This window comes from Cyanistes caeruleus, chromosome 17 (assembly GCF_971803275.1).
Source record: "Cyanistes caeruleus chromosome 17, bCyaCae1.hap1.1, whole genome shotgun sequence".
NCBI lineage: Eukaryota > Metazoa > Chordata > Aves > Passeriformes > Paridae > Cyanistes > Cyanistes caeruleus.
Window position 1 is genome coordinate 6,672,336 of NC_141717.1, and position 16,570 is coordinate 6,688,905.

At 37.9% G+C, this 16,570-nt stretch overlaps 1 protein-coding gene across 7 annotated transcripts in view; it reads left to right on the plus strand.

Moving 5' to 3' along the window:
• The window catches only part of CLEC16A (C-type lectin domain containing 16A), a 59,970-nt gene extending 44,299 nt beyond the window's left edge, over nt 1-15,671 (plus strand). For 2 of the 7 annotated variants that reach the window (XM_086853652.1, XM_086853653.1), the window contains exons 22-24: nt 742-888; nt 6,481-6,604; nt 10,496-10,880. In XM_086853652.1, the coding sequence (XP_086709778.1) occupies nt 742-888; nt 6,481-6,557 (224 nt within the window). In that variant the 3' untranslated portion in view covers nt 6,558-6,604; nt 10,496-10,880. Of the gene's footprint in view, nt 1-741; nt 889-6,480; nt 6,688-10,495 lie in introns of all 7 variants that reach the window. The other 5 variants (XM_086853650.1, XM_023936611.2, XR_015277174.1 and 2 more) reach the window with 4 other exon arrangements.
• The last annotated feature ends 899 nt before the right edge of the window (nt 15,672-16,570 follow it).

A 16,570-nucleotide genomic window follows, 5' to 3' on the forward strand; every position in this document is an offset into this window, starting at 1 on the left:
AGCCCATGGTGAAGACACTTCTTTTGCTGTAAGAAGTACATCAATTTCTGAAAAGCTGCTTGCTATCTAAACCTGAAGAGGTGACTATAGGTATGTAGTTATAGAAGGAGAAAGGAATGAATGCAAGGTGGTTAAGAAAGAAAAGGATGATACACTGCAAAGAGTTTAAAGAAGTATTACACTAGAAGCCAGAAGATGACTCATCTAAGAAGTACTGTCAGACACTGTATAGACCTTTCCAGTCTTCAGACTGGAAAAAGTTTAGTTTCTGAGAGGCTGGATGAAATTCAATGCCAGCACTAGATGTGATTGATTAAAATTTTCTGAAGTTATGTCTAGTAAAAAATGTAGGCCTTCTATCCAAGGGGTTTTTTTGTTCGCTTTTCGCTTAATTATTTTCCTTATTAGATTAAGGTCTGTGACCTGTGAATATATTGACAATATCAAAAATGGAAGAGTTTGGACACGTTTTGACTGTGCGACCTCTAAGTTATAAAATGCTTTGAATCCCTTAACTCTACTTCCTTATTCATTGATCAGCCTGTGTAGCCTGTTTTCAGTAAGGCACATTCAGATTTTCTGATTTTCAAGATGAAAGTGGGAGAGGACACATCCTCTGGATTGATGAGGTTGGCATCACCTTGATACAGGATTTGCTTTTTACCTTTTCCCAGTTTGTTCAACAGCTTAACTCTTTCAAAATAATATTTAACTTGTAAACTTTACTGTCCTGTTTTGCAGGCTTTGCTGTAGCCCAGTGCATAAATCAGCACAATCCATCCCCACTCTCGTCACCATCCCCTTCCAGTGGCAGTGGCAGTACAGGACGCTGTGATTCAGTGACTGCAAGCTCGACATCCACTCCTTCTGCTGCTCAGAGCCCAGCAGGTATTCACCTTCAGCCTAGGCGCTAAGGGATGCAGAGCAGTTCATTGTAAAATCAAGTTACTATGTTACTGGATTAAAAGAGTAGGGCTTTATGGTTTTATATCACTTAATCAACTAAGCCAATTGAAAGTAAATTCTGGTGTAAATTGTAGTGATCTCTTCATCTTTCTGGAACTCTAAGTATTTGGCGTCTTTCAGTAGAGACTTTTAAGTACTGTTGAAATAATGTCCTGCTTGTCTGACTTCTCTCCTAGCACAGCTCAGCATGTTGAGGGTTTTTTTGTCAGTGGTTTGTTTTAACTGAAGTATTGCTTTGAATAAATCTGTAATGTAAACTTAGCCTTTCACCATAGTGGATAAGTTGATTTCCACATGAAGCATCTTTTTTTGAACAGGGTGACATTTGCTTTTGTGTGTTTATCTGATCCTCAACTTAATTTGTAACAATGGGCTAAATACAAAATATTTGAAAATAGTTATTTAGGATGTTAATATTGTAAAGTTTTTGCAATAACACTCTTGTGGCTGAACACTTAGACATTTCAGGAGGCTGTTTCATTGGTGCGGAAGAGGCTGCAATAGAAATAGACTGACAATGTAACTTTCACAAATGTAGGTTGGTTGTGTTTGCATTGGTCAGTATATTTAGGGTATTTATATTAAGTGGGTATGCTAAAACTGGAACTTCTTGTTGTATTATTCCTCCTTTTTATGTAGTAGTTATAGAGAATCTTGTAATGGAGTCTGTTCTGAGTACAAATCGTGTGAGGCAAAGCCTCAGGCTGGAGACTAAACCAGGAAATCCCAAAGGCTGCATCCTGAAATGGTTTCATGCTAGAAGTGACCTACTCCGCCTCATTTTGGTTATAAAACAGTAGAGGTAATTTGATTCTCAAGACTTTTTCAAGCAAGCCCTCATTTTAATGGTCACTTCTAAAGTTGATCACTCCTTGAGAGTGTTGTTCACTACTCCTTCTAAGACATGCTATTTTGCGTTTATTTGGAAAGCCCATCTATATCTAAATTCATTGCAGTCCTACAGGAAATGATGCAACCTTTGTTAGGTATTGAGTGTTTTTAGGTTTCACTGAACAGTGTCAGCAGATCAATGTGCGTTCTATGTTTAAAGTGAGTATCCCTGCAAAAAATACTGCTGAAATGAGTGACAAAAGGCCGCTGATTAAGTTAAGGAACAATAGAAATGTAAAGCATTCTAGCACCCAGACTCTAGATTCAAAAGCAGCTATTAACTTGAGAGACTAACATAATAGTCAAAACAGTCCTGCAATATGTGTAATTTCAGAATAAAATTTGGAATGTTTTTCTATATACTATTTATTCAAAATTTTATTTTCTCTGTTGGCAAGTGATTGCTATTGCAGTCACTTCATGGCCCAAATAAGGTGTAGTCATTGCACAGAGAAGTGCTGTCATTAGTCAAAACTCTCAGGCTGAACTGGCAGTATAAGAAAACATGAATCTGATGACATGTTTCTCCTTAGTGGTGTAAGAAGGCTCATGTACCAGTGTCTTTTGCTGTATTTGAATCCTCTGTGGTCAGCAGAGAAATGCAGCTACAGATCCTTGTCAATAGGGGCTAAGAAAACCACAGTAAAGCAAATGAAAATAAAGAATCTGTATTATTTTTGTAGGTATAAGCAATATACTAGTTCACACAAGTATCAGGCAAGACTATGCTTCATTTCAGAGGTCTTTCAAGCACACATAATCTGGTTTATATTAAAAAATGCATAGATGCAGAACACATAATTACTCATCAAGTATAGAAAGATAGTGAATTATTGAAGTATAATCACAGACTCTGGTTAACAAAATTGCAGTCTACTTACACGGTATGTTGGTCTTTGTATAACATAAAATTCTGTTTGTTTTTCCTGCATTTTAAAGAAGTTTGATGACAGGAGGTGCTCACTGGCTTCCAAACAAAATAAAGAAAAACAACAATAAATCCCAAACTCTTCCCTACCCTCCTCACACCCAAAAATGAAAATAATGAAAAAACCAAAACCAGGGGGAAAGTATTTTGAAATGCCTGGTTTCAGTATGCACTTTACCAGTTAGCAGCATAAACTGCCCACCTTGACCTTCATTGTGACTTAGTCATAAAGTATGTGCAAAATGGCATGTGTTGTGCAGGAAAATTCTTTGGGTGTGCTTTGATTCTTATTTCTTTTGTGATGCTTTAGCAAATGTAGGTGTGAGGATCCACTCCTGTGCACAGTCACCTTCAGCCAAGTCAGAGGAAATGAACCTGACAATGGGCATTAGCTACTCCAGTCTCAAATCAGCAGCCTCCACGAACTTGCTGCTGACTTTTGAGCTCAACTTCTGAATTTTGTTCTGCTCAGAGGGCAGTTACAAAGAGGAGGACAGTGACTGTGGGTGCATTAGCAGGTGTTTCATTGCAATAGGATAATGCACAGTTGGTACTGAGGTGCATGCATTAGCTTGGGGATTTTGCTGGACCATATTTGCTCTGACCTTCAGGACCAAGAATCCCTGCCATGTTCAAAGGACGAGTGATCAGTTCAGACTAATATGTTGCTATTGGTATTTGAAGCGTATTTGGTACATTGTTGCAACATATCTTATAGTTTTGTTTATTGTAAAAGAATCTTACTAATGCACAGAAACTATTCCTAAAATCAGACTAAAGCAGTAAGTGTGCTTAATTCTTCAAAGCTGCTACCCTGATCTGTACCAAACTGTTTAGTGCAGTTCCAGGCAGTAATGAGCAAGTAGTGATTTAAAACCTGTGTCTGAGTGTCTTATGGTGTCTCAAGGTCCTTACTATAGACTAGTGAGAATTCTGAAATCCCTGGAGCTAGGTCTTTCAGGAGGTATGAATGTAGGAAGGGTTTTCACCAGTCCCTGGAGCTCTGTGGACACGTTTTGCCAGTACTCGGTGTCATTTATTCTTGGGATCAGTCTCTGCATTAGCTGATTGACCAGTTTACTGCAAGTTTGAATATTCTCTCTTTGGTAGTACTTACATGTAGTTGTGATCTGTAGTGGAAACTTGCCAGGAATGTGGCATGAAAGTGAGGGTCTGTTTGGCAAGCGCAGGTAGCTGTTCTGCGGGCTTGTGCATGGACAGAAGTCTGCTGAAGTAGGTGACAGTGCCATGAGCACAGTCTGTGTTATATCAGGTCATAGTGACCACTCAGCTGAGACAGGGAAACAATTCACCCACTTCTGTGTAAAGCAGTGGTTTTCTCTTAGCTTAACCGCTTGAGGACAGTTGAAACTAAACTGCTGTGAAGCAGAAGAGACTTGCGTGATGTGAAGTGGCTCCTTTGAGGAGGAAGTAACCAGTTGCTGATGAGTGGCAGGCAATTACCAAGATAGTTTTATGTCCCAAGGTAGCATGAGTGCTGCTGCAGTCTGTCACGGTGGTCTCATTTCCCATTCCATTTTGAACACACACACAAACTTGTAGGAGCACTCTGCCCCTCCTTCCCTGCTTCCCTGTTGATTCTGGCACCTGCTCAAGTTGTTGAGCATGAAGAGCACCCTGGGTTGCTCAGGAACTTCAGACAAGAAGGCCAGACTAGATAAAGGAGAGATGCCTATCTGGACTTCAAGGAAACTACCTCACCTATCTTCCTTAAGAACAACATCTTGAAAAACACAGCTTTTTATATTGTGAACTTGTGATTATAGTGTCCTAAGCTACAGTGTGTTGACAGATTTAAACTGGTCAGAGTTTGATACATTTGAGATGATACTTGTAAATCTTCACAGAGTTGTTTCAGGAAATAAGATTTGGAACATAGACTCCAATTTTTATATAAAACAGTGATATAGGAGAACAAAATAATGACAAATTGAATGTTAATTAAGAGAAAATGTTACAACATAGAGGGTATATTGATGATTAAACAGCAAAAGAACTTTCAAAAATGTGTCACAGGAAGAAGTTATGTTAATTCAATGTTTGATATAAATAATTCACTTGTTATCACTTGTACCTGCATCAAACAGTCATAAAGTGTTGCATCAGCTGCTTTGTTATGAGTGAGATAAACTCCTGTGATTCCCAAGTTTATTGGCTATCCTACCTAGTAGTTGTCACACTGCTTTATGGCACAGATATTTTAAAGAATGGCAGCTCGCCCATTTGTGGTGTTGGGGGATTAGGTTTAGCTCTTTACAAGATTACTGTTCTTTAAAGTTCAAAAAGCAGAAATCATCCCTTAAAGAAAACAGAATGCTTAGCAAGACAGAAAAATCAGTGTCAGGTTCTGCAAGTGCTGCTATCAGGTTGGTTTTTTTTTGTATTTACATTTTTTTATTATTATCATGTGCTTTTGAAATGTTGCTATGCATAAGATGGAAATGTTCTCTTGTTAGGCAGCTTTTAGTCATCAAGTTTCAGAGCTTAGAATACAGTCATGTCTTGGCTGCCCTTGCTGGAACTGTGCACTTCTTCAAAGTGCTTATTTTCATACATGCCATGGATTAGATATAGAAGCTCTCTTACAGTAAGTTAGCAATCTTCCAGAATTATGAATGTGTTCATGTCATCTGTGCTGTATTTTATTACTCTTTAAGCTGTCTTAACTTTTAAAAAGCAATTGGCTTCAGTACTTAAGAAAGTGTTTACATTGGAGCAATAGATAATGAGGACTTTACAAGGCACTGGTCCATGCCACTTCAGTTGTATTTCATGTTTCTGGCAGGTATTGATGATAAAAGATCTAAAATAAGTACTAAGAGCTGTTGTCCCTTGTTGCAGAGAACATATTGGATTCCAGTCTGTAAAATTAAATTTCCATTCCAAGGAAAGGGTGATCAATCAAGCATGGAAAGTTTATAAGAGCAGTGCCTGCCTTCCTATTGAAACCATCTCTGTCTCTTACCTCTATAATCAGTAATGTAAATGTGGTTTGACCTCCTGTTCTATGATGCTCTAGTAATTTTCTGACTAGGTGAGGAAGTACTTTTGTTCTTAGAAAGTTTCTTTTCTAGGAACTTTCTAAGCACCAAGCATCATCATCTGAACTGCTGTTATCTTTTCAGACCCTGTTTGGCTTTATCATAAACCAAATGTAAATGCTACTGTTGGGTATGAGAATAGTAGGGCTGAGCAGTCTGAAGTGTTGTCACCTGCACAGTACTGTACCACATATAATTCATGGCCAGGGGAAAGGAGAATAATTCTGTGTCACCAGAAATTGTGGTAAATAACTTCTTTCAAAGTTTCTAAAGCAGGTGAGTAGTTTGTGATGCAAATAAATACCTGCCAGCCCTCCTTGGTGTAAGTGCTCTTGGTATTGCCAGATGTAGCCCAAACTTACGAACCTTTTCAGATAGGAAACAAAAAATAAACTTCATATAAAATCATTTATTTCTAAAGAATGAATACTTCCAGCTTCAGAAGTATTTCCCAAATGTAGAAGGCTCTTGGAGTGGTGTCAAATTGTATGCAAGATACCAGCAGTTACAGGTGTGTCCTTGTCACTTATTCTTGTTACTGCTCTAACATTTATCCTTTGTCTCCATTCCAGTTTCCCTTCCCTGTGTCATTGTTCAAGCCTCTGTATGATTTCTGGCTGTGTTTCCCTCTAGTAAGGTCTGGCAGGAAAGGACGCCGGCGGGTGTTTAGTCTGTCGGAGGCTGACAGTCACGGTGGACACTGGGTTTAGGCCTTCCAACAGCAGCTGCAGCAGAAACTCCCGCAATACCCACTCAGGCAGGTTCCTCCATAAGCCTTCACAAGCCCATAACAATCAATAGAACATATTTGCTTTCCATGCTGACAGCAATGACAGTGAGGTAGGAAACTGAAGAAAGCATCGTAATATGTCTCTACGTTTTGTTTTGGGAGAACTGTAAAGCAGCAATGAGCTGTTTCTGAAAGCCTTGTCTGCAGCTTCTCCCTTGTCTCTGGGCACTCCTGACAAAGGTGGAAATTGTGCTATCAAGCCTCCAGCTTCAAAGCAGCAGTGTCTTCATTTGCACAGGGCAGCTCTGGCTGTAGTGAAATTTAGTAAGCACAGGCTCCTGAATGGACAGTAATGCAGGACCTTGGCCAGCAGCAAGAAATTTATTTATAGCACAGGTCAAATGGACAGGCATTCAGCATAAGACTGTCCCTGGACTCTGATGGCACAAGCTTAGTTTTTCTGTGATCATCAGATTCTGGCAGATGACTTTATGGACTGTTTTATTGTCCTCACCTGAGGAGGTGGGGAGGGAGAGCAGATGCAAAAAAAAAAAAAATGGAAATGTGCTCCAGATGATCTTTGTTATATAATGTTTTAACTTGTATCTAATTAATTTCTTTGCTTTTGTTACTGTCATGGCGTGAACATATTTCACTCTGTTAATATTATAAAAACACCCTTTTTCATACTTACAGATTTCATTTGCAACTTTTTGCGTCTTGTCTTGTAATTTGTATTTTTGTTATCCTTTCATAGTATGTTGCTGTATATCTTAAGCCACTTCTCTGTGGGTGGTATTCATTCTTTCCTTTTTCTGTTCTTTTGTAACTTCTTTCACAGTCACCCTTAATACAAGGTAACATACCAAGTTGAGTGTTTTAGTTGGGTTTTTTTGCTGTAATTATAATCTTGGTAGCATTAAAGAACTGCTGAAAAAGATGTAATGCTGTTGAAGGCTCTCCATCCAAAAAGAGCTGATAATACCCCCAAAACTTGCAAAATTACACCTTGTGTTCAACAAGTAAAGTAAGTTTGGAGGTATGGAAGGCTGTTTGTTAGAACTCGGTGTTAAGATCAGGACCATTTTAAGAAACTGACTTCACTCTCCCTGGTTTTGTTGTGGATCTGGCATATATTTTGTGCCAAAACACTCATTTAAATATATGGAGATTGGAGAGAGAGAAATAGAAATGCTGATTTCTAGTATTAGGTGATAACCTTTTGATATTTAAGAGCAGAGCATATCTCAGTGACTGGTGGTTGTATCCAGGGAAAAATTACAATATTTTTTTCTTTCTATGCAAAAGTCAATGAAACAAAGTGTTGGGAGTTTGGGTTTTTTGAAAGCCAGTTAGTATTTTTATATGTCGCATAAAGGGAAGTTCCAGATAAAAAAATAGAGAAATTAATCTGTAAACATGCTGGGTACATGAAACTCGTTAGAAGTAAGAGCTTGGTACCTATCTTGGCACCTGCTTAAAGACAGACATTCTTATGAGCTCTCCCTCCTCTACCCCTTTGTGTGCTGGGAATTGCTTTCTGGTCATTTTGGCAGTAGTGCCACCTTGAGTTATAGCAGTCAGCCACTGTTCCCAGAAATTCAGTTCCAGAGTGATGGAAGTGAGGCTGGCAGTGACTAAGGACATCCTGAGAGGAGAGAGAGACTGGCTTCTACAATAGTAAATAAAAGCTGGAGGGAAGCAGAGGAGAGCTCTGATCTTGTATTCTCTACAAATGCTGCTGCTGAAATACTGCACAGTGTATTCTGCTTACAGTTTTTGATATTTTTATCTTTCTTCTTAATGTTTTTTGAGACTTTCATGTAGAAAGTTTGGACTTGCTATCTCCAGATACTTTTTTTTACAATGACATTTTTCAAATACTTCTTGTTTGTGGCATTAAGAAGGCAGTCACTTTAGCATTAGAACCTACCTAGAAGCATCTGGGGACAGTCCAGCATAACAAAAGAATGTGTCTTTCATTATGTTTTTCATTATTTCAGAAAATGCTACTATTAAGAAAATACATAGATATTCTATTGGGAGAGGGAAGGAATGATTTAAGAAATGATGTGTGGATTCAGAAGTTAAACAGAACTGCAATAGAAATGTGCTTTATACAACATTCTGAACAGAGTGCATCGATTGATAATACCATACTTACCAGAATGCCTCAGGTTTCTGAATCCTGAATTCGGGTGACTATTCATGCTATAGTATAAGTAAGATTAAAAAATTATCTTGGCAAAGAACATTTGATATCATTTTAAGATTTTATAGATTCAAAAAGCAGAAACTCACTGTCTGTGCATACTGAGATGTTAGTGTTTAGCTTGGAATTCAGAGAAATGAGCCTGTATTTCATTATTTTAGCAGTTAATTTTCCATGTGATTCTTGCATCATTTCTTCCATTATCAGTTGCTACATTCTCTCTAAAGCTTCTTGGCAGATTAAAAGAATCTGTAGGGTGACTTTGATTTTGTCCTTATAGTTCAAAAATAACCACTGATGTCTTCTTTATTTAAAAGTAGACTTTTTTTACCATCTATAAATCTTATTTTTATCAAAGCAAGAAGCTTTAGCCACAAATTCAGCAAAAAGTACATGTGAGTGGTTTCTGAAGTGAGAATACACCATTATTTGGGTTATCTTGCCATAAAGGTAAAAAAAATCAATAATTTTAGTGTTATCCACTGATACCTTACTAATATCCATTCCATTCTCTACTTGTTTTTATTTTTTTTTCTTTTTTGCTATCTTTTTTTTTGTCTTATGTTCATGCTTTGTGTTCTTTTCTAGGACTAATTGGAATCATATTGAAACGGAAATATTTTTAAGGTCACTGTGTATTAAAACCATAACTTAATTCTTAACTTCTGTATTCACTACATTGCCTTTTAGGCTTTTCTGCAGATGCCTGTACACTTGAACACATGCTGTTTCTTACAAAAGCTTTAAAACTGGTCTGTCTTGAAGCTGGATACCTGTTATTTTAATGGTGTCTATTATTGTAGTAATAGTAATTGTATTATTATTGTCTGAAAAGAAAAAAAACTTTTGCCTCTTTTGGGCATACTTGATCATCTAAGGCTGTATCACCTCATCCCCTCCATTCGCTCTCCATCCTGAGCCAAGTGAACACCTTGCTTGACAGTTCACTAGGATTTTTAGGAGGAAAGGACAGTACAAATAGCTATTAATGTTGGAGGTTTTTTCCATAATGTGGGAAGGTGCAGTAGCATATCTGTTTTCCGTAGCATTTATGCATATTCTCAATTTTATCAGTGTTAGATGGTCCATGCTTAGGAGGACAAAACCCCCATGTCTCACAAGGCTGTGTAAAACAGGCCTCTTCTGCAGCACCTTTCACTTGCAGTTAAGACGTTATCCTCCTTCCCCTTCTGCCATAATTCTGCTTTCTGTGGTTGAGGTGTCACTTAAATGTGAATCTGGAGGATGAATTGAGAGAATGGCTTCCAAATTTTTGTAAGAAACAGGCCACCTTTTGGGAAAGCTGCCTGGTAGAGTGGTTCTTTAGTTTTTTCTTTTATTTCTAAAGTTCTTCCTGATATGGGGTTGCAGTTCATTTTAGTTCATACTAAATACTGGAGAGGTTTTCTTTCCCTCTACTTCCTCTCTCTAAGAATATATCTAATATTGCTACGTATTCTAATACTAAATGTATGTAATAGTCTGGTTCCTAATTTGAAGGGAATCCTGCTGCCATTTTAGGTTATTCCTTTATAATAATCTGGGTTATTTCTTGTTGCTAAAATGTGGATGTGTGAGCGTAGTTCTTCACAGAACTGCATTTTCCACCCAGTTATTCTTGAACACTAATGAATAATGGTACATTGTTAGGCTTAATGTGCATACTGACTTGAATATTGATTGTTCTTGGTGTTTTCTTTTTGCAGATGATGCTTCAGCTCCAGAGCAGCCTCTGATGGCCAGTTCCAGTCAGACAGTGTTGACTGATGAAACTCTTTCAGCTGTTTCAAAGTCCAGCAAAAACACTGTAAAAACCAGTGACACAGAAACAGCCAACCTGTCTCCCAGCCTGATTCCTGCACAGCAGCCCACAATATCCTTAATCACAGATGACAACACGGACACGCTGAGCGTGGAGTCGCTCACACTGGTGCCACCAGTTGATCCACACAGCATTCGAACATTCAGCTGCATCCCTCAGGCCTCTTTGCCGTCTGAAGTTGAAGCTGACAAGGTGAAAGAGGTAGAGGAGGAAGAATGTTCTGACTAAAGCCACCATGCAGGCTCCAATAAATAGCAAAGGAAGCGCAACCAAATTGTGATTTGTTTTTTCTCTGGGAGTGCAGATACTTCTGGGGGCTTGAGAGGCCTCAGGTCCACACGAAGGGACCAACTGGTGACCGAGAATGTCAGCAGCTTTTAGACCCAACATCGGATACTCAGCATATCTGAACTGGAGAAGAGAGGAAAAACCCAACCTTTTGAACCTGAAGTGGTTCTTTCCTACCAGTTAATGTCATACAGGAACATGAACGTATTTCAGAGAACCTACTGTCTTTCTAATAGGAACTAATTAATTGAAAGGTCTACAGTATTATGGCAAAGTGAAGAGATTTTTGGATACCCAGATTCATGGTACTGCATTATTGCGTCTCGGAAACAAGAGACGTACCATTGACCAGAAAAAATTATATATTGTAGGACAGAGGTAAAACTTCCATTTGAGTCAGGGTATGTTTTTTCAGTTTGGTCTTTGGTTTGGGTTTTTTTTTTTTGTGGAGGGGTTTGGGGGTTTTGTTTGGTTTTTTTTTTGTTTGGTTTTGGTTTTTAATCCTGATCTTGTTCATCTTTTGGATGTCTGCACAATACCAGCAGGCTTGGCCACATTCAGTATTGACTTGGTAGGACTCCAGACTTAAATATGTTTTCCATATGAAATATTTATTTCAAGGTTTGATTCAAAGTTAAAATACAATGCTTGTTCAGATTAACATAAGGGATTTTTTGAGACTGCTTTAGTCTTTGCTTAGTCGCCTAGAGAGGAATGTAAAATATTTTAAAATATTACTATAGCTTGTTTGTTCACTTCTGACAGTCAAATTGCTACACATCTGAGGAATGGTGATATCCCTGCAACTGAGACAACTTCAAGAAGCAGACAGAAGCAGTTTTACTCTAAAAAGGTTTTTCAGATTTTTCATATTCATGTAGGAAGAAGGTCACCATATCCAACTGCTAATTCCTTTGCAAGTCTGATCTCGAAAGGTATTACATAATTTTTTTCTCCCTTTCAGGGATAGTATTCCAGTTAAATGGCATTGCTGCATAAAAGTTCTGAGTTAACATTACTTCCTAGATCCTGACACCAAATTGACAGAAAAGGAAAAGATGTTGATTAAAGTTTGGAATGTTCTCTGCTGATTTGATACATAATTAACATGAAAGGAATTTAAGATTTTTCATCAATTTTCAAGTAAGTTAATTTAAATGAATAGCAGAATGAGTAGATTGTTGTTGCTGGTCTGTTCGTAACACTGTTGGCAATTCCACAAAGGAGGACTGCTGTTTACTTGGAATTGATTTCAGTCACCACTGCAATCTATTTCCTTATTCAGTCTCTACTGGCATTGAGTTCTTACTAAATAGTTGAATTTGCAGAGTTTTTACCCACTTCCCAGCTGTTTATTGTACCTCTTCCTGGTTGTCATAGGGAATACTTGAAGTGATTTTTCGGTGTTTTATATTATATATATATATATATATATATATATTTATATATATATATATGAAATTGACTAATTCACAAGTACTACTTTTCTCACTTTTTGACTTCTTCACATAATAATTGGATCTTTTCCAACTGGGTATATGGGATGTCTGCTACTGAACGCCAGTAATTTTTTTCCCCCTTATTAACTTTTTCATGCAGCTTTGATTTCTAATTTTCTGTGACTTTTACTTTCTCTCAAATTGAATTAACTGATACTCTGACCATTCCATAGTGGCACAAATTCTAAATGAACTCCAAGTTAGGTGTCCTCAGCACTGCAGTAGATTTTGTGTGAAAATCTGGTATTACTGAAATAAAAGCCTATTTTTTTGGTCTTTTTCTCTCATGCTTAAGATGGATTTGCACTGATGCAGTCACTGTTGCAGCTAATGTGCATGTACCTGAACAAGCCTAGTTATCAGTAGCAATCTGGGCACAAAGACCACATGATTTTTTATTAGCTGAACTGATTGCAGTCTAGACTTTCTCTAAAATTTTGCAGCATTACACTGTAGTTTCAGTAATATTCTGAAGACCATTATAAAAAATACCTCACTTAATCTGAAAGCATTTTATGTTAGTTACTAACCTTAAATTCTTGACCAAGATTACACAAAATACCACTGTGCAGGCTGAGTTCCCTTAAATAAAACCCATTTTAGACTTGAAAACCTTGATCTTTATTTATCTCATTTCAAATTCAGTTCTAGCAAGGTTAGACCCATGCACAAGGAGTCTCTTCAGTGTATATGCATAATCTCACCCCTGAGCTGCACTGCACAAGAAATAGGGCAAAGGGAAAGAAGGGTGGCTTTGTGCTTTTCATTACTTTTGAGTGGCTTTTAAATTTCATGATCACTTGTCTGGTGAGTGCTTCACAGGAAGTGACCGAGATAGGTACTGTTATTAGGGAAATAAAAGAATAGGTCTGCTGTTCATTTGCCTGAGCCTCCTCTGGGGGAAAAACCTCTTTCTGAGATCCAGTCTAAACCTGCTCTGACTCAGCTCCAGCCGTTTCCTAATTAAGCAGTAAGATATGAGTGACTGTAATTTCCACACTTACTGCAAGTGTCTTGGGGTGATTACTTCAAGCAGTCCAGAAATTCAGAAACTGCCCTGGAATTGTGTCATTTCATGTCAGCAGTAAAATAAACTTTATGCTTGAAGACCTAGGTGAGCTATCAGACAAACAGGTCAAACTGTGTAAGGATGAAGCCACTTCCTAAAAGTAAACACTTCACTCACGTGGTGCTGTCACTCTGGTGTAATCTGTCCCTTCACTGCAGGAGACGGAGCTCCAGAATAGCCTCAGGACCAGTGGCACAGACCACCAGGGAGCAGTAGTCAGAAACGCCCCCCCCAAGCTAAATAGTCTCTTCTCGTCTTCACTTACCACCTAAAGTTGAACTTAGTTTTAAAAGAGTATTGCCCAGGGAAGCAGCTGCTGTCTGGGAGAATAAATGGTTTTAGTCCTGTAGTTGAATCAGAGATCTGCAGAGACATTAGCTGGGGTCAGAGAGATCAAGGCCTTTTGCCTCCAAGGTAGTTAGTCTCCTTCCTTCTGACAACCTAATGTAGCCATCTAAATACATGTTGAAAATTTTCTTCTGAACTGCTACTGTCCTTCTTGAAAGAGTTTTTTGGTGTGTTCCTGCTTCACCACCACTGCCGCTACCCTAGGATGTCACTCACCTGGGCACTGCTCTTCTGTTATCTCGCAATCTTTGGAGAAATTCTCCTGTGCTTGCCTGCTGTATTTCTCTTGACCTTTCCCAACATTTGCAGCATGAATTAGAAAAATAGAGTAACTCTTCCCATCTCCTATTGGATTCTGAAAAGCAGAGGGTGATCCAAGCAGGGCTTGCTAGGGTGGGATGTTTTTAGGTGTTGGGAGGGGAGTAGTATTCGGGGGTTTTTCTGCTGCTCAGGATTTGAGCAGCAACAAAGACATAGGAGATGCAGTTCTTGACTGAGTCTCAAAAGAGGGTTCTTTCATATGGAAACATATTTTTATATTACATTTGTACAGAATTTTCCCTATTTTGATCTCCCAACATTTTTAGATTTGCACGTTGCTCAGATTTTATTTCTTTTGCAAGGTGTTATAAAATATATATTTTGTGTTTGTTAATGTATTATAAATGTAAAGCTAAATTTTGGTTGTCTAATAAATGTGCACTATGGTGGTAGCTGGTTGTTTTGCTAACTTGAATTCATTGGTTCTTAATATGAAAAGGAAAAACTTGTCATTGTTGGGACTGTCTTGTTAGCATAAATAAATGTGTGGAGTGCATTTATTTTAAAAGTAACTAAAAATGGCTTAAGCAGGTAATGACTAAGAATGCTAGTAACAAAAGTTAAGGTCCAGACTAGTTCGCAGGATTCTTTCAAGACGATAATCTGAAGATTCATGAGATTATTTTTTTTTTATTGTTTCCCATTACTTTTGGTTATGGATATTCATACTAAAGTGAGTTTAAGACACAGAAATGGCAATCTGATCACTTCAGTATGTATGAGAAGATCTGAGGGTTAGTGTTTGGGTGTATTTAAGGACTAATTGTGGCAGAAGTATTTACAATGCGCACGAAGATAATTTTTTTAATATTGAGAATAGATTCAAGTGTGCAGATTTATAGACTATTACAATGTCTAGGAGCTTTGTTTTGCCAGGAACAGCACTGAATATACATTGTCACAACTTCAGTAAACCCTCTGGAAGTATTATAAACTTTAGAAGATAACTTTAGGCATCTCCACTTGTGAATAGTTGTGTTGGTATTTTTGTTGCAGACTTTATCCTTCATTTTTAGCTATTTTGTAAGTTTGATTGTTTTCAGTGCAAAGAGGGAGAAATGTATTTTTCTAGAAGAATGAATGTACCTGGGATTTAAGCACTACAAAAATCATTTAATGAACATGGACTGTCCTCCTATGAAATATATTTCAGTAAAGGTGTCTGAAATGTAGTTCATTTGAGAAAAAAAAGTCCCAAACATGCACTTACGTTTACATGGAAAAAAGCCCAAACACGGTGTGAATAAAATTCTGAAATGTCTTTCTACAGGCAATAAGTATTAATTATTTAATGTAAGTTATGTTAGACATTTGGAGTAAATGTGATATGTTAATTTAAAGAACAGTGTAACGAAGGATCTGAGAAGGGAGTGGAATTAGAAAATATTGGTGTATGTTTCTGAAATCCAGGATTTTGAGTCTGTATTTGCTGGCATTGATAATTTGTTGTGGCTATTGAAAACCTGGACAAGAGCAAAGAATAGACCTTTCTTTGTAAATGGAACTTGGCAATAAAAATGGTGTTACTAAGAAAACTTCCTTCCTTTTCATGTTCAGTTGCTGCATTTGATGCAAAAGGACATCCAAAAGCAGTGAAAGACAGAATTTGCAGAACCTTGCTTATATTTAGAAGAATGTTGTGCATATGCAACTGCTAGGCATTTTCATCTTTAAGCCAGGGTAATTTGCTCTGTGTATGCAGGAGAGGGAGCAGAAGCAAGCCTGGAAGGGCAGTGGAAAGTACATGAGCCCAAGGGTTAAGAGGGGCTGAGCAACATCTAAAATATCTGTGAACCACTCTGAAAGTGCCTGTCATGTGTGATTTCTCCCCCAAATATATGCTTTCACCCTCTGCCTCTTTCTCTGGTGCATGTTGCCAGTTCAGTATATGGATTAAATCCAACCAAGTTATTAGTTAGCTTCTTGTTAATTAGCCTCTACATGTATAGGAATTCATCACAGTCAATATACATTCCTTGGGAAATGTTATTTCTCAAAATAGTCATTGCTCCAGAAGCTTTCTTGGGAAGAAATTCAATTACATTGTACCATCAAATAACCAAGCTAGGTATCAGACACATTTTATGATACATTTTATGATTTACTTTAAGATGCAAATATTAAATCATGGTGTATTGGTGGAAAATGAGCTTAAATCTGCTCCTGGCAGCAGAACTTTCTAAATTTTGCCAGTAATACTGCTTTAAGGATGCAAATTTGTGGCCAGGAAGGTCCCTTCCTTCACATTTGAAACTGCTTTATGGTTCTGTATCTTGATGCTTCAGAACTCTTGCAGCCTTTTGTCTTGTCATTTTTCCTGTGTCTCTGTACTAAATCTTTCTAGACTCAGACCCTGAGTCAGGTTGAGCCTCTTGCCCTGAGTTACTAGTGACCAGAGAGGGAATGAAAGCACAGCCTTCAAACCTCTTCTCTT